We start from the raw sequence: 27,390 nt of genomic DNA on the forward strand, positions 1-27,390 counted from the left end.
ACTGGACTCCTGACAAACCTCAAACCTTTTTCAAAAAACCTCTCAGAAAACATTTGGTTAATGGAAAGATTATTAATTATTCAGTTTCCAATAACACATTCTTTCCATGAAAGTGTTTATAATGAAAATAGCATGATAAAATTTCAAATTAATCTAAGATCTGCTACTATATCAGCAGAATATAATATCTTAACATACATATATCACCTGGTCTTCTGTGGAAGATCTTAATTATAGTTCCGTAAGTGACTTGGAAAATGCAATTCCCAAAGCAACAGAATAGTTTCTAAACTGGTGATAATGGACACAGGCAAGAAATCTGATGCTATTAAAAAGCGGTGAAGTCATTATGCAATATAATTATGAAGAGGTAAAGACTGATTTTGTGAACTGATTGTGAACTAAGGGATGGTTTTTTTCTGGGAAAAAGAACTTAAGTTTGCTGAAAGTTATTAAAGTCCTTACATCCTGGTGAACTGCTTGGTGACATGATCATGGTCCCTGTGATGCCTTTGAAAATTCTACCCCACCCTAGATCTGAATCTAGCACAGCACTCCCCAGCCACCTCACGTGTCTATAATCTTAATCTCACACTATTAATGCATCTGGTGAAAATGCTTCCCTGTTAAACATGAAGTGATCTCTTTCACTGATCTTACTGTGTCTGGCTGAAGCGATAAACATGTTTATTTGTCAGAGCTCTACGTCAAAACCAATTACTTGAGATAAAACCCAATGTTTTAGAAATCTATCCAAAATTCATTCACTTTCCCCTAAAAGAATGGTATTACAGGCAGTTTCTTGATTAATGGTTCTGAAGAAATAAAAGAAAATAAAAATATTTTTATTGACGCTCTATATGCCTAATATAAAGCAAAATCAGTGCCTAGATTTGTTTTTATGTTCCCCACAATTTTTTTACCCCATCTAGAGGAAACCTTCTAGAGGTTTGCTTTGGCTTGAAATATGCACCACAGCCAGTTCACCTCAAAGCAAAATTGAGTAAAACCACAGAAGAACCCAAGAGTGAATCTTTGATGCCAGTAAACATTTCCTTAAAGACATATCACCAATGTTTCTTGCCCAAACTCGCCCATTTGAAAGACTAGAGCTGAGGTCCTCTTTAACTGTCAACCTTACTCCAGAGCTCTTGAAAAATAATTGACTATGAAAACATGCTACAGTGTGCGCATGCAAGTACCACTCTTAGTCACTCTCCTTTCTGGAGAAGCAGAACAGTAACTTTTCATGTGGCTTCCCCATTAAAGCCCCGAATTTTGGAAAGCTCTGCCAAGATGAATTTACTGGAAAAGTAATGGCAGACCTTGCAGCCTGGAACAAGAGGAAAACTGACAGTGACTCTCTGCAAGGGTCAGCCCACCCCAAAGAAAAGTTGCATCAGTATTTAGAAGGCTTAGGATACAGGGAAGCCACCTAACCCAAAATGTACAATCCAGTTGAGAGTGCAGAATTTTCCTGGTTATAAGTTGGGCTACAGCATAAAAATTAAGGTATTAGATAGGTGATGTATGGGAGAACAGTTTCCAGTCAAGTATGAAATAATTTGCAGTTGAGAGGCAACCTATGATTGAAACTCTAACTCTCATGTTATCTGGAGTAACAATATTTCTGAGGATCACATAGCTTTGCATTTGGGAGAAAGCGGCTCAGAGCATACACATTTGTGTATGTCACAGGATCCCTGGTAGAGTCATGTACTAAGTGATGCCTGTTATTCTTTCATTCCCCTCTCCCTTGTTACCTGCTGAGCTCTGTGAAACAAAATGATTACATTGTACCTGCTCTTACTGACACAGGAGAAGAAGATGCCTTTTCTGTCACATAACTTATTTTTTTCTTTTGCCTTGCTGGTCAGGTTCTTTCTCTGTCTCACCAGTTGTTGCATACAGGCAAACACCAGCCAGATGGCTAAAATCATCAATCTGTGTTAAGATTTATGTTAGGAACAGTGAGGTGAAAGGCTCTAAATACCACTGCTAATCCCCAAAGCCATTAAACCTCCTCCTCCTTGTTGCTCACACTTCTATTTGCATTATTCTTCATGTTAGCATCCGGAGAGTCAACGCTGTACAAACACCTTTTATTTTTAACTGTGCATGCATTGAAAAGCTCTTACACAAGAGCCAGCTCCCCACTCAGGAGGCTGCTGCTTCATCTGCATTCAGGATTTGCATCTCGGGCTGCCAGCTCTCCCGTAACAGCACTGCATGCTGCCAGCTCCTCCCTGGTTTCCTTTAACCTCTCCTCAGCTGCCTCATCTCATCCTTCAGAATTTGTTCCTTTTCTCAGCACTTTCTTCTGCTTCCTGATTTCCAGATGTTTCCTTATTTTGAGCCAACCCATGTGTCTCAATCTGCTCCTCCTTGCAAGTGTGACTCCATGTACTGAACACAACAGGGGAGGGGCTGGGAGGACACTGTAAGACTGGATCAAACTCCCCTCTGCAGTCTGTGTACTGCACTGGCAAACAGAGCAAAGAGATGGACAGAGCTGTACAGGAGGCTGAAAGGACAAGTTGGTGATCACACTGCTCATGTCCGAAAAAAAAAAAACCCAAACCAAAACCAACACCATAAAATATTTCAGCACTGACAGCTGCAGCCATCCTGTTCACTTTGTTTGCTACACAAAAATAGGGATCCAGCTGAAAAGGTTCCTGCTGTCAAGCTTATGTCTATGAGGTATTCCATTATCTGCCTGTACAGTTTCCACTAAAATAACAGAGGATGAGTGGCACAACAGTCTCACAACACTTAGGAAAAAGAATCTCATCTTGCGTCAGTCTCACCTTGCTCAAAAGAAAAGCTTCTTGTATCCAGTCCTGGAATGCTCAGAAGTGTGGGCCAGGGTACCTGACTGATTTAAACTGTCTAAACCATGATAATATCAAATTTCCAGCAGCTGAAAAGATGAAGTGGGTTCTCACTCTCCATTTGTGTCTCTACCATACTTGCCTTTCCAAATATTTGTCTCATAGCTTCACCCATCAAAGTGAACATCCTAATATCCTTAGGAAGCTTTATAATCGCACATCTCATGTCTATTCTCAATCCTTAGTAATTGAAAAATACCTCTTTTTGATTGCTTATGACCACTGCTGCTACCCAACAGAAGATTCCGAATACTATACAGGCTCTATGACCATCTTGGCCTAAGAAAACCAACATTTTTGTAACATAGTAAGACACATGAGGATGGCCTAAGGTTTGATGAAGTCCGAATGTACACATAAGGCTTACAATAACCTATGAACTCACAAACTCTTTAGGTTGTTCTGGTTCCTCTAACTTATTTCTCTGCTGGGAAAATACAACTGACTGTCCAATAGCACAGAAAAAAAGGAATGTTTTCTTTGAGACAAAGCAGATTTGGAAATCTCTGCCAGATGAGATCAACTAAACCCAGGCCTAACTCTTTTCACATCGCCTTGTAAAAAATAACATTTTCCATAAAGCTTTCCCTCATCCTCAGTGCTCATAAGAGGAAGAAAAAAAAACACAAAAGAAAAAGGCAACAAAAAGATCCTTAAAAATGAAGCACATTTTTCTGCTTTGGAAGAAGAAGTAGGACTACTTCTGGTTCTGAACATTTGTATTCTTTACCTCGGCAACCTTGCATACAGAGCAATAGGCACTATATAAACCTCCACCTGACACTAAGCAAGTTTAATCAAATTTTTTAGTCTGATTATAAAAAAACTTCAACTGATACACTCTGTACATCCTGGCCTTACTGCAGCACCAGCGCAGTTTTTCTTCCTGTGTTGCTTAGTTACACCAGTCCCACAACACCAGTCTCACTGATTGTAAAATGTGCTTGTAGCTTTTGAATCCATATCAAATAGAAATCCTTAGTACCCAACTTCTGAGAAGTTAGGCACTGGGTATTTTTGTCACCACATAGATGGGTTTTATGTACTGTATCACTTGATCTGCTGTAAAATGCATATACACATACAAGCCTCAGCTGCATATAAAGGCTACACGGTATCTACCGTTTCCACTGCAAGTGAACTGGACAACATTGTTCCATTGCAGGAAATGGTGCTCACTACCAGGTTTGGCTTTGGATTTCTATTTCCCACATGCTTCTACCTTACACCACAGGAACGAGGTACTCCTTGGGAAAATGTACGCCAGTTTGTTGACAAGAACCTATTGCAAAACCTCCTCACTTCCTCCCTGTCCTAAAATACTGAAAACAACTGAATTTTGTTTATACAAGTGATCAAGTGGGTTTCTCACCCACATGTATGCTAATGTAGCAGTCACACACAAAATGTTATGTTTTGCATGTGGCAACACATTTCTAAATACAAGCTTCTAACAAAATCTCATCAGTAACTTAAGACAGAGGCAATCAAATGAGACAAACACAAATTCAACAGCATCCTCTGCAATTAGAAGCACTTGGGCACGTGAAGTGACTTGGAGAGCACAGGGTATTTTTGAGCATGACACAAAACACATTTGGAATGTTTCACATGCGAAACAACACTATGCAACGCAACAGGAAGGAAAGATCCCTGATGAAAGATGATTCATGTAAAGTAATTTACAGAAAAAGCTTCTGTTTGTTCACCTTCTGCTGCCAGGCATCTGTGTGCAAAGGACTGAGTACAGAACAGAACAGCAAAACACCTCCCTCCCCCTATGACTCTATCCCTGAGCCTACAGGGAACATATAGACTGTGGTGATTAATAGCTACTGCTGGACCAGTCCTCTGCTGGTCAAGCTAATCCTCTTTTTAACTCTATTTAAGACCTACAGTCTTCACAGCACCTGATAGCAAACATTCTTATACCCTAACTATGTGTTGGGTGAAAAACTACTTCCTTTGTTTTCCTTCTGATTCATAATTTCCTGTGACACCCTTCACTTCTTGTGTTACATGAGACTGTAAATAATCATTCCATATTCACCCTTTTAATTCCTGCACTCCTCATCTTCCCTGTGCCCTCCCTCACTGTTCATACATACAGCAGTCTGGTCCTTGCAACTGCATGATTCCTGTGCCTTCAAGGGCATCCTCATCACCTGCCACTTTGCTATTCCAATGCAGCCCTTATTCGAGTGTCTTCCAGAAGCTGGAGAGCTCAGGAATTTGTATAATACGTAAAACCAGCCATTTCCCTGACATCTGGATAGAATGTAGGCTCCATCATCAGTCTCACAAAAGGAGACAATGAAAATGTCTACAAGATGCTACTGGAGCAAAAGAGGAGGTTCCACTAGCAAAGCCAAAGCTCCTGACAACAATGCTTTAATAGGTCTTTCCATACTCTGCTCCAAGCAGTGCCAATGCTCTATTAGGAATGAGGAGACATTTTCTTCCTCACTATTCCAGGAAACAATTTTCCAGGCCATACAGCAGACAATATTACAAGCCTCCGTCAAACCATGTACAATCAGAGGACCCAAGCCCAAATTTTGATGTGATCAATACTTGCAAAACACCGCCACACTCTGTCAGCAGTCAGCCTGGAAACAATTCAGAAGGGATTGTACCAGGGAGTTTTATTATGATTCAAACTGAAGCGTGAAACTGCCCATTTACTTTTTATTAGCTACTGGAAACCCACTGCTATGTTAGAAGGTGCTAGGATCTCTTTCTTGGTTAGCATATCTCTTAAGATGCTGAAAACAGGATCCAAGCCATCAATTGCATACTCTGCCTCCCATGCACCATTTCTGAGCTGCTGCTTGTTCATCCTCTTGCACTACATTGAACCACTGGCAAAAGGGGCTAAAGACAAACAACCCCAACGAGTGGTAGTACTGGCACAGTCAGTGACATGGCAGATGAAGACAAAAGAATGTTTCACAGTTGTATGAACACCTCTAGCTTTTAGTTAGTTTTGGATTTTATGAGGTAAGTTGTTTCAGATACACTTGGAAATGGACAGATATTTCAAGCATTACGGCCATATCAAACTTCTGGATTGAGCACAATTTTTACAGTATCGTATTTTCGTTGTAGTGCACTTTATCAGGATCTGTAGGTGCTGTGAGGGAGAGCAGGAGCAAAGCCAACATCCTGTTCAGGTGCACAGGCTCCCCTAGCTCCCCCATAAGGGCAAAGCTTCCTTTGAAGCCTCTGCTACTGAGAGATGAGGAACCATCATGGGAAACAGCCGGGCTGTGCTGCTCCCCAGCTGGTTTGGATTATGTCCTTCATTGAGAGGTATTGCAGAAGACATCTGAGGATGACATCCTCAATATAAAGACAGCTGAAAAGCATATAGAGGGCATTTCATACCCATGTGAAATTGTCAGTGTGCCACAGCTTCCACAAAACTACTGCTGCCTTCCACCCACCAGAAAGTCCACCCTAGTTTCTTCCTGAACACAAGACTCCCTCCCCCTTTCCAGTCTGGGGGGACCATTAATGCTGGCATGGAGTCCAGAGCAGGCCAGATGGTTGTGAGTGTGTAAATACTGAGCGGTACCCTAGTACACTCTCAATGGCTTGATACATCACGCTGGAAAGGAAAGGGACCCAGCCCATCCACAGGGCCTTGAAAGCTCTGTGAGGGAAAGCAGTGAAGAAAGGGAGATGACAGTCTGAGTGCCTCCAGTTTAAACCTGTGAAAACACAGTTGGTTATCAGCCATGAAAGTGGCAACCTGAAAACTGTATGGAGCCAGAAAAAGTAGCTGCAACCAAAACCTTCGGGATGGCCCCCACTCATCAGCAGGAGAAGGCAAAGGGATTTCAAACGCCCCCACATCTTACTCTCTAATGTCCATGTCTGGGGGACTCCAAGCCCTGGAGGCCTTTGCACACCTGCCTGAGTGAGTCAGAAAAAACAGAGCCATGTGACTTATGAGGCAAATCACCACCCAGGTGAAATTTCAGATAAAGGATATCGGGTACTTCCAGTAAACCGTTTGGCATCTATCCACATAGTAAAATAAAGCCCATGAAAAATATTTTGTGGAATACATTCAGGTGATGAATTAAGGAAACGAATCGGCTCATGAACACTGCAAATGCAAAAAGAGAGGCTAAATTTATCAAACAAATTACCCATTTGATACAGGATCACTTACTAAGGGCTAATATATGATTCCTTTGCTCACACTGAGGATTGCTTCAGCCCCAGTAAAGTCTGCCATGTTAAGTGGAGAGGGCAGTGCTTCTCAATACTAATACAGAAATTACAATCACTGCTTAAGAGTTCACTCACGTATTAGTGCAGGGATCTGCCTTTTTAATACAAAGCCCTTCATTCAGCCATTTAGACAGTTTCCAATTTGATTCCAAGCCTGGCAGATCTCTTAACAATGAATTTCCTCTGCAATTGTAATATATTTGCACATTTATGCACAACAAGGATGCTGTGCATCCTCCTGAAGTAACAGAAGGATTAATATAAGACAGTAGCTTTTATCCATATGCTTTGGATAGAGGGGTGACAGTGTTTTCGTCAACCAGGATAAAAGCAGAAAATGCATTAAATATCACAACCTGGAATAGAGAGCAGAGGAAGTTTTTTCAAGATGAAGCAATTTCTCTCTCTTTTTTCTAACACCAACTGATATGGCTCAAAAGAAAAAAAAAAAAAGAACAAGCTCTTCAGCTCAGCATCCTTTCATTAGCTCTGAAAGGACACAGTTTCTAAAAGCTTGCATCTTCCATCTATCAATTGGTCTAATAAAAGTGCAAACCTGTCCTCTCTCCAACAATTTTAGCCATGCTTTAGTGAAGTAATTTTGTTACCCTGTTTAAAGTGGTAAGAATGTAATATAACCTTGAATGCTGCAGCTTCACAGTACGTACCCTTTATAACATTATTTTTGTCTAAAGAACATTTTCAGAAAAAATGATTGCCCTCTCCAATCCACTGATAATAGGTGATAGACCTAGAAATACTTTAAGCATTACAATTTAAGATAAACCTTTCAAAATATACAACATCCACCACAAAAAAATAAGCATTTGCCAAAGGTCCTTACAGGATTATCTATCTGACATTTAAGTAGCTAATTACACACAACATACAGGAGAGAAAAAAAAAAAGGTATATTTACCTCCAACTGCCTACTGTTTACAAATATTCCTAATTTTACTCCTATGAATAGCATCCTAGAAGTATGTATCACTGAAAGGTAAATGTTTGTAAATCTATCTTTTCAAGAGGGACTGTCATACCATTTCCTGGTCAGTCTTATAAATCCACATATTTAGTAACAAAAGCAATGCCTAGTATCTAGACTGCATTCTGTTAGAAGAAACAAAGAATTCCAGGAGAAAAAATGGCAGGAGTATCATCTCCTTTCCCAGAAAGCTTGCTCATAATACTAGTAGCAATGAATCCAGTTTGCATATCTTTCAGACAGCTAAAATATTCTTGCCTGCGGTTCTGGCTCAGATGTGTAGTAAATAAGCAACAAGACATTCTTTTGGATTAAGCAGAGAACATTTCCCAACACAGCTGAAGGAAGAACGGTAGGACTACCCCATTCCACTAGGAGGTAGGACTTAATATGTAAAAAGAATAAACCATCACTGTTTGTTGCACTTAATATGTTAGAACAGTGATCCATCTTAAGTACAGAAGGCTCGCTGTTCCACCAAAGCTGTCTTTCACCCTTGCTGTTTTTCTACCAGGACATACTAAAGCTTCTCATCAAAACCTCATGGGCTGAACAGAAAATTCTGCATGGACCAGGGCCCTTTACTTTCTAAACTAGTTAAAGATTAAGTGCACTCCCCCTTGAAGCACTCTGGTTTTCGCTCAGGATCTGTACAGGCTACTGATTACTGAGATTAATCAAAAACGATAAGACTGCGACAACTGGTCTGTTACTGAACAGCTTTGCTACACTCCTAAGATGTGAAATTACTTAGAAGTCTGTCTCTTCCCCCTATATATTTAAAGTTTGCAAATGACAAGGTTCTTGGCAGTTGTCTTAATATCAGTACTATCACTCGACTAATTTCTTTGGCATTCCACTTGCAAAACAGGCCTAATGATATGTTCAACTAATGGAACAATTTCCTTATATCTATGTTCCACTTACTCTAATGCAGTGAGGTGTAACTCTAGCTTCATTTCATTATCACTTGACTAGCTGAAGCACTTGGATGTCTTCTTGGATTTATTATTGCACCAGATTTAAAGTAACAACTATTTATGTATAGAATTTCATGAATATATTCTTCTTTCTAAGCATTTTTTGTCCATATCTATTAAAGTAGATATATTTCATAATGTTTCTGAATGCAAGACACAATTTAAAAATGTCTCAATGTTTTTTCTCTAAGCTTAAAGTAATATCTCAATGCTAGTCTCTCCTGTGAGTGTTCAGATAGTATCCTATCAATTTAAATATAGGGCAAGTCTATCCTTAAAGACTTTCATTTCTCTACATTAATAGATTCAGTTAAAAAAAAAAAAACAAACCGAAACCACTGGAGTTTTGATAATTCTTTTCACAGTCTAAATATCAGGAATTTATTGCCAAAGGTAGAGACAATTGCTAACTCCTCGACACACAGCTACGTTGATTAAGTCCTCTGTGCAAGAAAGCAGTCCCACAGAGAGATGGTCTGTCCCTACGGTAGGAGAGTCTGTGGATAACTCATCAAAATCTACTATGTTAAACACAGATGGCAGTTCACAAGAGACCAGAAAAAAGGAACAAACAGTAGGCATGATGGTCATCTAGTGATCACCATCCAGACTCTAAGCTGATGTTCTCCACAGCAGGCTATAGGCAATTTAGGATGGGGATGACTTCAGCTGACATCTGCAGAAGTGGCAGTACTCTGTAAAAAATGTCAATTCAAGATGGCAAAGAAAGCTTTAGATTCTATATTAACCATTAGGGCACTCCTCCAGGAGAGACTCAGAAACTGATCATTTCTCCAGGGGGACTAATGGAGAATCATTTAGGTAGCATGCATCTTTCCAGCCTCTCCCTATCTTCTCACAAGTTGAAGATCTAAGCGGTTCCTATAGCATATCAAATGTCCATGGTGATGCAAGACATTAAAATCAGATCTTCTGAATCACTGACTACTGATCCAGCCACAGGAAATCCTTCACTGAGTCAGAGATAGATGCTTTATGATGTTTAGATGCTAAATGGGTTCCTTTTAAAGCTCCACCTCACCAGCTAGTAGGTGCTCAGGTCCTTCTGGAAACCAGCATCATTAAGGCATATCAAATCTGGTAATCAGAATCACTAGTTATGAGAAAACAGCAGCAGGGAGTCTATGAAAATGGATCCTAAGATTTTTTAGCAATCTACATCAAACTATGGCTGCTGAGAACTGGAACATCTTTCTCTGGACAGCTGTCTGTGTAAGCACTGAATGAACTTTTTCGATAGTCACATACCTAAAAACCACTGGAATTCGCTGCACTATAGAGAGTCCCCACCACAATCACGTCTCTTTGGTCAGACATCAAATTCCCAGATTTAGATCAAGCAAAAATATTGTAAAAGTTTCCATGGCAATAGATGCATGGCAATAAACACACTTTTAAAACTATGATACAACTGATTATCTATACAGTGTGGCATAATGCAATTATAGTCTTTATAATAACATGACACCCACACAGATTCTCTGTAGACAGGAGTTCAACCACATCAGGTTTGGAAAATTTCAAAAAAGAAATCTCCCATATTCCTCTCTTTCCCCCTTTGGGCTTGCCATGCTTCAACTCTGAAGTATCTTCTTGTCTCTCAGGCTTTCAAACCCAAGTGGGTTTTAAATTTATAACAACACCATGAGGATTTAATCCACGATTGCAAAGACCATAATGGTGAAACTGAGCATTAATACTCTAATTTGTTGACAAATTGACACTGTAGTCTACTCTCACTTAATCTAAAGGGCAGGTAGAGAACCAGCAACAGCAGGCAGGGTACTGTCACTTTATCCTATGTGTTGGGGTACAGGTCCAAAAAAATAAAATCACACAATGAATGGATTAGACATGAACGTAGTCTTTGAAATGCATGTTCAATGTGCTCCAGACAAAAATATTATTAAGCAGTTAGAAACCATTTTCTGCTACCTGAATAATTCAATAGGTCTTTACATTTCAGCTGTCAGTCATTGCAAACTGTAGATTACAGTGTCATCTACAAAAAGCTTTGTTCTAGTTAGATGAGACAGAAATTACCATTTCCATACAGTCCTGTAGAATTAACGGAGATTCACAACACACCAAAGCTCTGCTTCCTATTACTCAAAGGCCCTTTCCACCAGATGAATAGTGTGGGGTGTATTTAAGTGACTGCCACTTCTGAAATGGGTGATAAAACAAAATACTAAAATCTGGATCTTGTCACATATAGTAGGACTGATGTCATAGAAAACAAAATCAAACAGGAGAAGGTTAGGGTTGATAAAAAACCTGAACAAAGATTTGTAATGATAAATGATAAAAATAAATCATAAGTGTATGGGGGCAAGGAGGATTGACAAATTTACTATCCACCAGATTTTCTTAAATTCTAGAAAGTAACCTCCTGTGTGAAATGTAAGATGAATGGCTAACATTTCCCAAGTGCTCCAGTGAGAGCCATCTTTCTCCCATTCATTCTTGCACAGGGACAGCTCAAGTTTAATGTTCTCGTTCAGACACAGTTGGGCTCTAACCCCTGCGGTATCTTTTCAGACCTAGAGAAACCCTACCAGCATTGTTAATGAAAGAGTAAAGTGTGTACAAAGTGCATGGAAAAGCAATATACACTAAGAGCTACATATATTAGTGCAAACCACTCTCTTCTCAGAGTCAAGAGACCCAGTGCCATGCACCAGGTTTCAGGAGGAGGTACAGATACAGCAGACAATTGAGAAATAAGCTGTACTGAGCATACAAGAGCAGGCCTTGATTTTGCAAAAGTAGTATCACAAGTTGTTTTACCGGTTCACAAATTTTAAATGTCTGCATTTGTCCAGGATCAGAGCCTCTATGTGCAGCTGATCTAATAGAAAGTTCACATTTTAATATTTGGCTTAGGCAGGGAAAGATGAAAGGACGCCAACTGTTGTCTTTTTGCTGTAGCACTTTTTAAAGTCAGATGGCACCCGGTTGCTATACCTACCTAGAGGGAAAAACTCGCCCATTTTCTTCTTGAAAATTTTGTAGTCAACCTCCAAAAAGACACAGAAGATGATGCGATCCACCTGCAAGAAACAAAATTATTCACAATGATCACAATAACAAACATGGGCGATAACAGTTAATAAAGGCAAAGAAACTTTTAAACCAACATGCTTTTATGCTCCAAGCAACCAAGTAAACATCACAGGGATGCATGTTTTGACTTTATTGTGCATCTGTGTTGTAATTTATAAATAACATTTGCAATCACATCTCACAACTGTATTCTTTGTTAACTGCCTCCTGTTTATGCAAACCACTCTTGAGCACCGTATAAATGACTTTCGGCATTCTAGATGAGTACTGGGATGCAATGTTTGATGGAAGAGTCACATGGGGGGCTTCTAATAAGCATACAAAAGAGCAAATGGGTAAGCAAAGAGCTCTTTCCAATCCTTGTCCGACAAACCTATTTGCAAAAGCATTTAGTATTTTAAAATGGCTTTAAAAGGTTTCATGTGGTTTTAATTTACATGAAACCCCTTACTCTTGCTATAATACAAGCAGAATGCAGCAAAACCAAAAGCTGATTAGATGACAGGTAGCACACAGGGTAAATAAAACATTTAATATGCCATCTACTTAGCAAGGCTGAGCATATCAATGAAACCACAGACCATAATGTATGCACCACCCACCAATGATTTCGAATAAATTGTTTGGGAGATCATTGTATGTGAAAGGCTTTTCTAAGAGAGACCAATAAAAAGCCAAACAAAATAAAAAACAAACAGAATTCCAAAGCCTTTAAGACTGAAAACCACCCACACTGGTCTTTACTTCAGCCTTGCAATTTCTTTGTTTCATCTGTTTGCATAGCCCAGCACAAACTGCCTCTGCAGCCAAAACCCAGCTCCAGGAAGGAGCTGTGGAAGTAAAAAAGACCCTCTCAAGGCTGAGCTGAGGGACCCACAACCCCATAAGCCAGTGTTTCTCTGAAGTGCATGAGAGCTTAAGCAGAAATGGATGAAGCCTAAGCAATAGGAAATTCATCATCTTGGCTTGCATTATGCTGTCCTCATGTTTTCATGGGCAATAAGCGGATCTGTTGCTGTTGAACTCCTCAAGAGTGCCCCTGCACATGCTAGAAAATGCACCAGCTTACCCCCCTGCAGGGAAATAGGTAGGAGGAACGCTCTCAAAAAAATGCCTTCTTTTCCTTATCTTCATTAGAAAATGCTGTCCTTATGCTAGAGTTCCTCTTTGAAGCAAAGTACAAGCCCTGGCTTCAAAGATACCACTTCACTGATCATCTCAGGATGTTATTTTAGAGCTCATTTCAGAGCAGCCTGGTAGAATACAGAAGGGAATGAGAACAGGCTAGAAAATGCTAGAAATTAGAAATTGCTAACAAGGATGTCTCTGAATCAAAGCTAACTCCAAAACCTGAGAGAGTAAACTAGGTAGGAAATATAAGACTGAAGGTAGAGGTTATGTGGGTGAGAAGGAAGAAGGAGACTTGTGAGTATAAGAGAGAGCAGCAGGACAGACAGCGCTTGCTGAGGAAGCATGTCAGCAGATTTGTGAGCAAGAAAACTGCCTGTTGCTGCCTGCTCATATGATGTTCACAGAAACAAGCTGTTTTGTGCCTCCCTCATAAACAAACCCGGCTGGACCATATCATCACCTGCTCTTCACAAGGGATATAATAAAGAACCCAAATACTGGCTACGTGCTCCAGTCAAAAAAACATACTCATCTGTGTACTCACAAATTTATTATGTAAAGCACCAGTGGAAAGAAGTGTCACATTTTACCTATACAAGAGTTTCCACCTCAGTAACATTGTGTGTTTTCAGGAGGGAAGCTTTAGACAGTGAATGCTTAAATTACATTTATTATGAAAATTGGTTTAGGATAGTACTGGGGTGATGTTAGATTGTCATCTTCTACCTTCACCCTCCTGAGCAGAGCAGATATTCACGCATTACAGTCATAGATCAAATAGGTGAACCAGAACAGACAAAAGAGCAAGCATGGAAACTTACAAACCAGAAGAGGAATGATATTCCCATGCAGGGAAGTCCTGAGTCATCTTACTTCCTATATAGTCTCATATACTCTGCTGTAAATACCACAGACATTTCCCTCATTTATATAGTTCAACTTCTCAAGGTGTTCCCTTTACTTTTATTTATTCTGTGAAGCTGACAATGATAAAGCTTCTACAATCCTGAGAATTTCTTCTACTTCTAATATAATTCCTTAATTTAAAGATAGGGAATCTCTCTAGAAACGGCAGACTATTTCAAAATTTCTAGCTTTCTGATTGTATACATCCTGTATATATAAACCTGTTCAATTTCTTCTTGGTGTGAGAAAAAGTGCTCTATTTTTAAGTATGCATAAGATATTGTGATGACAGCTGAAATCCTGTGTTTATCTGATTGAATGGCATGTGTTGGCAGATAGTAAATCTGAAATTAAACCATATTGTATCATCCTGCCAGTCACCGACTATTTTATCTAACATCCCCAGCTAAAGTAACTCGAAATTAGGTACAGAAAGTAACCCTTGTCCTCACTGTTCCCATTCTAGCTTCAATAAGGAAATGTTTAATCCAAGTGACTCCCAATCTACCTTGCCTGCTGGCTCACAAAAGCTCAGCAGTCCTTTTGGGATGCACACTTATGAAAGCTGCTCTGATTCAAAGAGGAAATCTCTCCTCCCATGTGGCTAGGAAATGCCAACTTGATTAGACATTTCATGCTGCCCCTTTACAGGGGGCAGGGAGTAGCCCCTAGGGACTCCCCCAAGCATGCCCAAGAAGCCCCCAGCACCTTTTGTAGATGCCCAGCTCCTCCACAGCTGACCAAGCACCACTCAACTGTAGCAGAACTTTAACAGAGCTGCAAGTTGAAGGTATTAAAGCTCAACCTTGATTGGCAGCTCTTTTTTGGAGGCCGGTATTAAAATCAACCATCCGCTGTCAGAGCCTGATTAAATTCTGCTTGCTTCACAGCAATGAATAGGTGGATCAAAGAACCCCAAAATTAAAAGTGCTGCAACACAGGAAGAAGGGAGTTAAATTGCATGAACTATTCACTTAGTAGGCAGCTTCACAGCTCAAGGCTGCGAGTACACTTTAATATTTTTTTTCAATATTTTTTTCTTGGGCCCTGTTCTCTTTATGAGGCTTCATTTAATTTTGAGGGGGATACCTGCCCAGTGGTTTTGCTAGCTGTGCCAGGTAAGGATCAGTAAACTTCTGGGGCTCTGCATGGCTCACAGGGCTCAAGTTGTTTTGCAGTGGAATGGACCTGGAGTCAGTCATTAATGCCAGGATTTTACAAGGATATAGCCAAATCTAATGAACTGAAAATCCCCTCCACTTGCTATAAAAGCATTGTTGGTCTTGATAGAAGCATTGTTGATCTTAATATAAAGAAGCTAGCAAAACTATTTCCTCCTGGTTTTTGTTCACTTGGGTTTTGTTTGATTTTGAAAGCACTTTGCATCTACTGCGTTTTAAGTTTGTTGGTGAGTTAATGCACCTTGGGTTAGTTCACTCATAGACCACTAATAGCCCAGAGGAGCTCCATGGGAGGCTGGGGTGGGCAGATGCATCATCATCGCAGCACAGGAACGATGAAAAGCTGCCAGCACAGCAGAGCTGGGAGCTGCACCCTTCCACAGCAGCCAAGCTCCACTGACACATAGCCACTGCCAACCCGAGACAGCTCTACCCACAGAAGCCAAACAGAGCAAGATGGACACGCACCGCTTGAAGAAATGACTGCAAGACTCACCACATTTGAGGCCACAATAAAACAAGTGTCTAGTGATGCATTCTGACAACTTTACACCCTTTTTTATGGATCCTTTGAGTAGGATAAAAGCCCTGTCTTCCTAGCAAAGCAAAAATACACAGCAGCTTTCCTAAAGGACCCTTCTTTTTACTGCAGTATAGGGGAGGACACTGCATTTGTACATGCACATCTGTGTGTACAGCCACTGACAGAGGAATTTATACACTACAGCTGTACCTATATGCATATCCCTCTGTGTTTATCTCAGCTCTTTTGCTGTGGCCTCTGGTACATTGTCCAATACCTCTGACTCAATTTCCTATCTGTTTTAGGGGACAGTAACAGTTGTGCACTTACACATCACTACAAAGAGGCATTGCCAAGCACAATCCACAGGACACGCCAAATGTTGCCATATGCAGAGCTGTATGGTATACTCAGGTGCCAAACTTTATATATCAAGCACAGATTCAAAGCAGAAAATGGATCAAAGCGCTTTCTAGACTATTTTATGGAATGAATGTTTCCATGTCATTGCCATCTTGTGTCCTAATAAAACAACAACTTGCAACAAAAATTCACCCAACTTCATTTCGGCACTCCCAAGTATTTCATGCATATCCCCAGTACTCAGATATTTACCCAGCAGGCAGTGACTGCTTTTTATTATACGCAACAAATTTTACCATAATTTACATCTTAACAGAAAATACATAATGGACAAACAATGGTTACTTGAAAAAAAAAAAGTTTCCCAATCCCAAATCAAATTAATTAATTAAACAAGCAACAAAGAGAATAAAGCAGCTTTCTATCTTTTGTATGTGTAGCAAATCCCTTTCGTGAAATGCCCCTGCCTGATTCCACCAGGACCTATTGTCATAAGGCGATGGTGAACACCAGGAGCTGCAGTAACGTTTTTAGTTTATCAGACATTCTGTGAACTTAATTCAAAACTCAGTGAAGCCAAACGGAGGCTTTTTATTGACTTCAGTGTGCTCGGATCAGTGCCCATACTCTGGAATGCCAGAAATAACATTCTCCTCCTTAAGACTTAAAGTTCTTCTGAAATTCTAATTTCATTACCCTAAACCTTCAGATACTTTCTGAAACATAACCTTAACAGTCACAGTTCAGAGCTGTCTGCACCCATTAAGTCTCCTTGACTACAGTGCCTGTAGGGAGGAAGCCCTGAACCTTCAGCCATGCCACTGTCCCTGATTTTTCCCTCTCTTCGGACTACGGCTGCTCATGCAGCCCTCTTGGCTTTCATTGCCTGACTGAGACCAGTGACAACAAAAGCACCTAAGTCAGGTTGCCAAGGCATGCTCTTGTGGAATTAAAATCTTAATTGTAGGAAGCAGAGAATGAGGAGGAAGAGATTTTTAATGCACCACAGGATCAGGCTGCAAGTGTCCTAGTTGCTCCCTGCACACTGTTTAAGATTTCTTCTATTTCTGTGGCAAAGACTCATTTTGCTGTTCAGAAGTCCACATCTCTCTCTTGCGCTTATCTTCAGGGACCTCATTTTCCATCTCTTTTTTCTGGTTTTCTGTCATAGTTCCTCCCTGCCTGGCACTGAGCTGAGACATTGAATTGACTACATGCAGAGGTATACTTCAAAGAGACCAACACCTGTTTCTGCCCCCTTAAAGTACTAGTATATGATGCTCTTGATGCTGACAGTCTCCCCTTCAGCCTACCCTCTGCCCAATCTGATCCTCTGTTAATCCTATTGCAACCAGCTAACAGATGGAAATACCAGCTTTGTAAAATAACACAGGCATCTGCCATATCCCTCGCAGCAGCTGTGATCCACTTCACCAGAGGCGCTGCCTTTCCCAAGCACCACACACATCTGGTCAGCTGTCCAGATAGCAGCCTGCCTGACTGAAAAGAAAGAGCAGAGAGGACTGCATCCCACTTGGAAACAAACCACGGACAAGGCCAGAAGTTTTCACTTCTTCCGAAGGTGAATGCTTCAGGCCCTATAAAATCCATTCAAATCACAGCTCCATAAATTAAAATTCAGCCTCCTGGTATTATTACTAATTTCACAGAAACCATTAAAGCATAGAGCCTAGCTGACTGTCTGCTGCTTTCTGCATGACATCATGGTCTATAATTGCAGAATTACTCTCAAAAAGAACTTCAGTCAAGTATTTATGGCAAATACAAAGCTTTGGTGCTGCTTCCATCCTCATAACAAAATTTAAGTAGGGCAGGTGTGTCTGACTGGTGATACAGTGAATTTGACAATCAACGATCTGTGTAATGATGTTCAAAAAGCAAGTTGCCTAGCCTTAAGATCTTTACACCTGGTCCAGCTTCAAATTCACTGCAGACCTGAGCCAAAACACGCCCCCTGCTTACTTGAACTTGCAGACACCCCAATGAGCCCAGTTCAGGTAAAGAGGCAATCTCTAGATCACCCTTCAGTTCTGCTAGTGGAGGGAGAAAGATGTACTCTCTCAGGATAAAGCTTTCTAATTTTCATATATTTGAGGTCTGAGATTCCCTGAATTCAAAGCAAAAATCTAAACAAAAATCCACATTACTATAAATCTTCTGCAAGTAATGAGGAGTTATATCACACCAAGAGCAAATACCCACTGAGGACTAGCTATGGGGAAGCAACTTTTACTTAAACCGTCATATTACTTAGGCAGTCGTTGAAAGAAAAAATAATAAAACCCACATGAATTATAAAATGATTTATGGAATGTTTTCTATGGTGGTCATGCTGAAGTTAAAAATAAGAAACAGAAAGTTATTATTAGTGCTTTAATATCCTACTTCATGACTGAAAGCATACTTTGCTTGAAGTGAAAGATAATTATAAGTCCAAAAGCAATTTAAAAACAAAGAAAAAAGACCCAACAGAAACTTATTACAAGTTTAAAATATTAATACAAAAAACATCCCAAAGGAATGTGATGCAAGGCTTTGCAGCAATCCTGTAAAACAAAATGTAGTACCCACCGCAGTACCCTCGTTTAGCAATGAAACCCAAGATAATTTTAAAACATGGTCAGGATGTCTCTCCCTGCCTATTGTGCCAATTCCTATGGCTCTGCTCACCTTCAGCCGATCACAGAATCACAGAATAACCAGGTTGGAAGAGACCCACCAGATCATCGAGTCCAACCGTTCCCATCAAACACGATGAGGGCAAATGACTGCCTGTATCACACGGGTGCCAGACAAACCACTGCAGTTATCACTATGGCCTAAGCCTATCTCCATAATACTGAAACACATTAAAAAACATAATTTTTCCAGTGCAGAAGCACTTTTACCCATGGATCTCACACACAGGTTAAGTATTCCAGCCTTGTGATACTTCTGATAGAAGTTTCTCTCTAGGTGGGGATTTAATGTGTCCAAGGTGAAAGAGAACAAAAGCAACAGAACTGGGCCAGGAGCCTGAGAATTTTTCTCCTGTTCTCTCTCAATAAAAAATGCTACAGAAAAAAAAGCCCTGTCAATGGTTACAAGCAAAGTTCACAAGTTTCACTGCACACAACCAGTTTTCCTCTGACATACCTTTTCAATGTACCCATGTGTTATGAGAATCAATAATGATAACTTTTTCCCTAATACTCATACATTGATTGTTTCTTAAAGGTCACTTATTCTCTTTTATAGAATCTACTCTTTGCTTCCAGTACCTTTTTAATACAGTGCATTATTCAAGGGCAGAGAGAGCTTTCCATTTTGGACCTGGTGACTCTGTGCTGAGCTGTTACTTTTTTGTATGAACTGGCAGACAAGTAGAGTGGCTGTCCTAAAGAAACTCTCTGGATCTAAAATAGGAAATTATGACAAAATTTTCTGAGGAATTTAGAAATGGTTAGCAACAAAATTGTATGCGTCCCAATTACTTACATATTGCATGATTATATGACAATTAAGACACGATAGTCCTGTAGTGCTAATAGAAACACAGGCAGGCTATAAAAAACCCCAATAGTTAATAGTTCATATGTGGGTTTTTTGCTCAGAAACTAAAAGCTTTTCAGTTTCCTAAAGGTGAAAAAACCTGTAAAACTAGCCTAGGATTTAAGGCAACGTCTCAGTATATTTCTTTTGATGGTCACTACAACTTGTCAGGAAAGGGGCAAGAGAGTAGTTTAAAAATGCATTTGTTTTTACCAAGATATCCATCAATCTGCACAATTCACTTTTATACCACACAAACATGATGACATAAAGCCCATTAATCTTTTCCAGCTTAATACCTACTGTCCTTTGAAGATACATGTTTGGAATATCTGAAGGCGACCTCCATTTTTCACAGTTACCAGTCATAGGGCAGCTGACACAGCCAAGATAATCCTGTATTCAGCGAAACCAGGGGAATGAATGGATTCTGATGAATGTAATTTGCTATCTCAGTGACAAATGGCAAATGTGAAGAGAGGGTATGCATGCAAATATAACTGCGTTAAATAAGGACTTGTGAAGGATAGTACTCTGAAAATATCTGATAGGCAGTTTTACAACAACCACGCGTTTTTGAGGAGATAAATCATCAGCTTACTTAAAGTTATCATTATAGCCTCTTTGTAGATCTCTGCTGAATAAGATGGTATTGTGTCATACAATCAAGCAGGGTGTTGTAATTCCACAGGCCACGTTTTTGCACCACATTTTACCTTACAAAATATTTTCTGGTGAATTTTTAGTACAGTTTAGACCTAAATACCCCAAGTTTCCAATAATTATGAGCATCCTAAGCCTATTTGGACAGCCAACCTGTGGCAGACTAATTCCAGAAGATACCATGTTGTACTAGCACCAAAAGCTCTTTGCTGGATCTTCCAAGGCTAAGGTGTCACTTTGGAAAATTCTTGTATTCCTTATGGTTTTACCAGTTTTGCTGTAGTACCACATAATATCTACTGATACGATTTCCAGTCCTTCCCAGGGTCAGCTAGATAATCAGCACTATTCTCTTAAAGTCTACCACTCAAGAATAAAAAACATGCTTCAAAACAGAAACACCATCTCCTCCTTGCCATCACCTTTGTGGCTGATGCAGGATTCTGAGTATGTAACAGTCCCAGGTTTTAAAAACACAGAGAGAGACTAAGTGATGGTACCTCCTACCCTTCAGAAAAGCAGGAGTAATTTAGGTATGGATTCTACAATGAGCATCAGGAGGAGGCAGAGCTGCCGGAGACTGGGGAACAGCACGGAAGAGCAATAGGGATTCATGCTCTGGATAGTAAAGGTCCCCACTGCTGCGCTGCTGAAGCAGAGGCCAGCAGTGACTCCCAGGCCCCTGAGCAGCGGGAACCATGTTTCTGTCAGTTCCCAACAACTCTGCCTCTCTGCTTTTCCCTGCCCCAGGAATAGGAGTGTTTTGGCATCTCCTGGCTGGGACAGAAACGTTTGTTTCTGGCTGTGCTGCTGAGAAGCCCTGAGAAGGCTCCTGAGGATGCACAATAAATGTTTGAGCTGCAGAAAAAGAGCAGGCAGAACAGTTCCTAGAAGCAGCAAATGATGGCTTAAGTAACTTTTAAGTGTGCAGTCACAGCCAGGGTAAATTTGCAGTCATGATAAACTTGGCAACAGTTTTCTCACTGAGGTCGAGCAAAGGTTTTACCTTGGGGGCTGGGGTACTTTACAAGTCTTGGCTGCTGTCACTCAGGCTTTTCACATTATTTTCTGAACTGACAGGGGAAAGCATTCTGGCTTTGAAAGCATTCTAATCTTAGAAAGCTGCTCTCAATTTCAACTTATTTAAGTATTTCCATCAGAAGAAGCTGGACGACCCCCATGTACAAAATTGTGCACACATCTAGAACCTAGAAGATTTCACCTTAAAAGGTTTCGCAAAATGTGTGATTTGGTATAGAAGTCTATCAAATCTAATGCAATTGAAAGCAGTCCCAAAAGGATGCTCACAACGGTTCTTTCCTCTGTTTGTATTGCTTCTTTAATCATTTTCAACTTAGTCCTACATTAATGTTCACGTTCATTGTTCTTTTTCAAAAGCCATTGACTTCAAAGGGGTTTTGGATCACTGCAGATAAGTCTTTCCCATCCTGCTGGGAAGACAGCAGTAGCACTTTGGACATTAGGTTGTTTGACTAAAGCTATGTTTCCAAAAATTCAACAAGTGTCAAAAACTGCATTTTAAAGGATGAAGAGTGCTCACTTAACCTGTATTAGCAGAACTACAACTGCAACCATCTGCAATGTATTGCAAGTTCTCCTCTCCAGCACCTCCATATATTCTCTATTCTTTATTCAAGGGAGAACATAGGTAGTGATAATACTGGTGTTGAAAGTTAATAATTACTCCCCATTGAGGGGATTAAACTCCTGCAGTGGAAAGAAAGTGAAGGAGTAACATACCTGCTACCCAGTTTATAAAGGAACAGTATACACAAAGTTTACAAAACTCTTATTTACGAAGTTTGTTGTAGATAAAAAAGAGCACTTCTAAAAACAATATTAAATTGCTTTACCAAGAATATAGACCACGTTGCATAACTTGGAACAGCTCTGAAACCACTGCTCTAAAATCATTGCTCTAAAACCTGGACTGAATCTCATTTATGTAAATATTACCTTATCTCTCTCCTTGAAGAAAATGTTTTATGATTAAGTTATCTGTCATTTACTGATCAAATTAAACTCATTAATGCAAGCTATTAAAGACCATTTTTAAAGGACAAAAGCTGATTTTCTCCAACACCATAATGTCTCTCATTCTAGTGCTAGAGATATTATTTTTGCCACCAGAAAAAGACAGAACCCAGGAGGAAGAGGAAGCTATTAAATTTCCAGTACTGCTAGAAAAAAACACTTCCACTGCAAGGATGCTCACTGCAGTGTCTCCTCAAAAAAGCAGACCAAGTCAGGATCATTTTATTACTGCACAGCAGACAGATGCCAGATAAAGTATATGTAATTGAAAAAAAACCAAAAAGTCTATTTATTTCCTTCTTACACAAAAGTTCTTTTTTCTCTTCGTAGAAAGTCACTTCTTACAGGCACAATTACACCCTATTCATGCCTGAAACACTTAGGCAGGTATGGCAAAATGATGTGTGTTTCTGTTAAACACGAATGACTGTAGAGTGATGAGTTATTTTCACAAGATTTTGCAATGGTTGTTTCCCAGCATCCTAAAAGAAACAAAGTCAGGAGTCTGTATGATCTAAATGCAATCTCTGTGTGTTTCTTGCTGCTCAGAAGGGGGAACGGGAGGAACGATGAGCAGCAAGACAAGAATATTTGACGTAAATCTGTATTACACAAGAACTCAAGAACTTGGGCTGGCACCTGGGTCAACTTGGTGAGTGGCTGCACTTCAGGAAATTTGCACCTGTGAGAGTCTGGGACCAGTAAGGAAGATCTATGCTTCAGAGTAGATGTGATTATAGATTCGGCATGTGAGCTCAGTCTGCAGTTCAACCAAAATGTCCTCATGTGAAAGGTCATTAAGCTAGCCTGATACAATTGACAAATGTCTTCCACAGAGGATATTGCAACTTTAATATAAGTTGTTTAGAAAAAAAATCCACTGGGATATAAATGTCAACCGTATGCCAACATTTTTCACAAGGATCGCACAGGGAAAAAAAGACTCATCTCTAAGGGTTCACTTTTAAATTAATTTTAATAGATGGAAATAAGCTGACTGTTCTCTGAAAATAGCCAGCAGATGTTCCAGCACTTTACCAATTCCTGATGTCTAACCTTGGGTATACCAATCCCACAAAATCCATCTTTTGGACAGAGCTGTTTCCACAGCTGAAATGCTAATGATGTCTCTTAGTGGTTTCTGACTTCTACCAGTGTGTTTATTTCTGCGGCAGATCACAGCACACAAGCCACAGAGGTGAGTAAGCACAGATTTGCATTTTATTAAAAAGGACAAGAAGATGCCTTATTTATAGTACGTTCCTATCTACAGATAACCTTCGCCCTATCTGCTCATCATAAAATAAAAAAAAAAAATCTAAATTACTAAGATGTTGCACAAATACAATTGAGGACATTAGAACAATTTATATGAGCTGCTCAAATGCACTGATGTGTATAAAGTCTCTAAGCCCATTTATTGTCAAAATGTCAATGCCAAATGCACAAAAATGTAACTTACTTTATGCCATTAATTAATATTTGCACAGCTCTTTGAAAATGTAAAAGCACTTTGAACACTGAGAGCTAAGCAGTATTATTTTTACTCATGTGGACTCACTGTATGAATCATACATAATCATCACCTCTTGTGGAAAGTATTTTTGGTCCATAGCCAAAGCCTAACCTAAGATTTGGCACTTCTGTTCAGTAAAATATCTGTAAATGGTCCCGTTCAAGTTTCATCTGGAAAATTTCTGCAACACATTCGTTACTGAGTTCTTCACAATCTCAGGTATAAGGTACCTTCACAGCTTTTTAAAGTAATATTGTATAGTGAGACAGAAAACATTTTATTGTATTCTCCTCATTTGCCCAAAACATTTGAGAATAGTGGCTCACTAGTGTTAGCTGTGACCTACCTCCTTCTCTTTGATCCATACAAGATGCAACAGGCTTAATGGATATAACACAGGACTGGGATACCCTTTCACCTTTGTAAAAGCTGTAGCTCTCAAATTATTTTGCGAACTCCTGCTGAAAAGCATTACATATGAACTAGACAGTATCATCATTATCTGTCCCCATGCTGTGATTTCCTCCCCTCTGATCACCCTCTGTCTGGGCTTTTTTTTCCCCCCACTTCTCCTTTGTAACTGAAGAGACACCATGACCGTAAGTTTGCCTTTCCAAGTGAGAGCAGAGAGAGCTTTCACAAGGTCACATTTTGTACCTACAAGCACATCTATTGTATCAGCCTTGAAAAAAATATGCTTGGCTATTCCACCCTTGCACAAAATTGCTTCTCCATGATCACATTCATGGGGGAAATCTAAGTCTAAAATAACCAGAAACTGACAAAGCTTCACCATTCTCCTGTTCTGATTAGTTAACAAGAATAGCGATGACTTACATCTGGCCCGAGTACCACCTGCAGTCAGGTTGGCCCCCTGTTTTCAGAGGTTTTGGCTTCCTGGCTGACCTGGTGGTGATATGCTCCATTGTTGTTATAACTCTCAAATCTGGAGATATTTTATGCATGACTCGTATTTGTTTAAACACATGTCTATCCATAATATATATCAGTCTGTGTGGGTTTAAACTAGCCAAGAACTTCTCTTTTACAAATCTGTCTGGATGTTCAGATTTAGAGTTTTAAAGAACTTTCTCTGCAGTACACTAAACCCATCTAGTAACAACTACCCTTGATAGTTGATAAGTATATTTATTCAGCATTATGTTTTATTCTTGAACTAATGAAAAAAGGAAAACAAGAGTGGGCAATATCTAATGTAGTTAAAATTGATCTACAAAGCTTGGACATATTTTTCTGCTTAAAATAGAGAAATTAATCTAGAGATTTTTAAAAAGAAAGAAAAGAAAAAAGGATATTTGAACCGGATGACTTTGAACAGATGAAACATTTTACAGCGTTTACAGTGTAAGTTTACAAACCACTCCTGGGGCAGTTACACTGCCTATCTTATCCATAAGGTAAACATAGCGAGATCATATACTGGCCCCCAGCATCGTGCAGCCTTGCAGGACTAGCACTCAATTTGGCACAGCTGCCAAGCTGTGCTCCAGAGGGGCTCTGTGCTCGAAAGTGGGGAGTGCACTGAGCCTGTTGTGATGGAGCTGACCTGCTGGAAACACTGCTCAGCACCTGCTCTTATTCTGCCTGGCTCTGCAGTGAACACTCAGTCTTTTCCAATCACAAAGCAACATCTTTATCTCATTTTTAGCTATGCAGAAAAAGGGAGAATGCAAAGAGGGCAGAGGAGAGTTGGCTGCTGTGAATGGAGCAAGTTGTCCCTGGTGTAACCCGGTGTAGCTGCCAGGGGGCTACAACAACTTACAGCAGTGAAGTTTCATCTGGCGCCTCACTGTCCTGCAGTTGCTCTCCAGGTTCAATAATTCTTGGTGTTAAAAATCTCTATGGTACAGTCAGGATTCCATATACATACATTATTAAATAATAATAAGCTACAGACTTATGTTATACTCTACTGCCTTTTAATCTGCTGTAGGTGGAGGGGGAACAAAAGCGCGTCTCACACAATTGTTGTAAATAAACCATTTCCACTCAAAAAACCTCTCCCATAACAGGCTTGAGTCTAAAAGGCACCTCTTTCTGATAAGTCCTGCTGATTCCTCATTCTCTGCAATCTCAAGTCAAGAGGACCAGGGTTCCTTGGTCTCATAGCTGGGCTAATTAGTGGTACTTCTCTCCATTGGACAGTCAGGCCCTGACTCTAACTACAGAAACTAGGGCTCCATTCAGATTCATCATTACTGACACAGCCTGCAAGTACTCATGAAGCACCTGCAAAGCTGATCTCAGAGATGACTTCAACTGATTTAGCTTTTGACTCCAATGCTCAGTAGGAGACGTGCTAAAATTCATATGATGTGTCCCTGTATTTGCATTACTCATGATTATCAAAAGTAAATTATTACTTGTTGTGGATCACATAATACCCACCCAAAGGTCCATATTCCTGTATCTGGTAACTTACCAGCAAATTTCACTTCTGTAAGTCTAATGTGCTGAGCGATAACTTGAACACGTCTAAATCTCTGAAAAGCTAAATCAATTTTCTCACATATTTTCTGTTACAAAAATATCTACTCCAGGGCTGTGATTTTTATGCCAAGTTTCAAAGCACAGTGACTGTATACAGTTGAATTACAACCCTCTAAAATGTGGATTTATAATACATATAATAGAAGTCCTATAACTGTAACATTTCAAATGTGATACTCTTACAAATGCCAGTTTTTAAGGAATGTTATACGATGGTTTGAACTGCTTCTTGATCCATGGCAAGATGATGCTTTCTTGGGGGAGGAAGACTTTAATTATTTTTGAATTACTGTACAGAATGAAGATGGCATCTCCCTCCTTATAAGGCAACTCTGCCTACTAATAGGAGATTCTGTTGGGAGTGATAGATGACTGAGCTTCTGTGGGACTAGTGCAGCTTTTGGTTCATACATGCCTCATTCTGTCAGCTGAACTGAAAACATACTGTTGCTGTAAACACTATATTTTACATCCTTAACCATCCAAAATCATGACAACAGCTTAAAACCCACAGCATTTCGCAAACTAATAATTGTGGGCATCTCTTCTACCTTGTCATTTCTGAGCTTTTAGGAACTCAGGTCACGTTTTCACCTGTGTTTTCCAACTACAAAGACTAAAACATATTAAAAGCACACACAAGCAGTATCTTAAAGAAAACTGTGTGTCTTGTATACCTTCAAAGCTCAAGCTTTGAGAAAAATATCAAATTTCATGAGAGTTGGCAAGAATATAGAATGTGCTATCAATTCTTCAGAAGTACAAGAACATGAGAAAACCATCAAAGTGGAGGCATGTGAC

General features: G+C 39.9%; 1 protein-coding gene across 1 annotated transcript in view; it reads right to left on the reverse strand.

Moving 5' to 3' along the window:
* The window catches only part of MACROD2 (mono-ADP ribosylhydrolase 2), an 890,479-nt gene that overhangs the window by 77,303 nt on the left and 785,786 nt on the right, over positions 1 to 27,390 (reverse strand). The window contains 1 exon segment of the mRNA XM_069850139.1: positions 12,094 to 12,175. Coding sequence (XP_069706240.1) covers positions 12,094 to 12,175 — 82 coding nt within the window.

This window comes from Phaenicophaeus curvirostris, chromosome 2 (assembly GCF_032191515.1).
Source record: "Phaenicophaeus curvirostris isolate KB17595 chromosome 2, BPBGC_Pcur_1.0, whole genome shotgun sequence".
Lineage (NCBI taxonomy): Eukaryota > Metazoa > Chordata > Aves > Cuculiformes > Cuculidae > Phaenicophaeus > Phaenicophaeus curvirostris.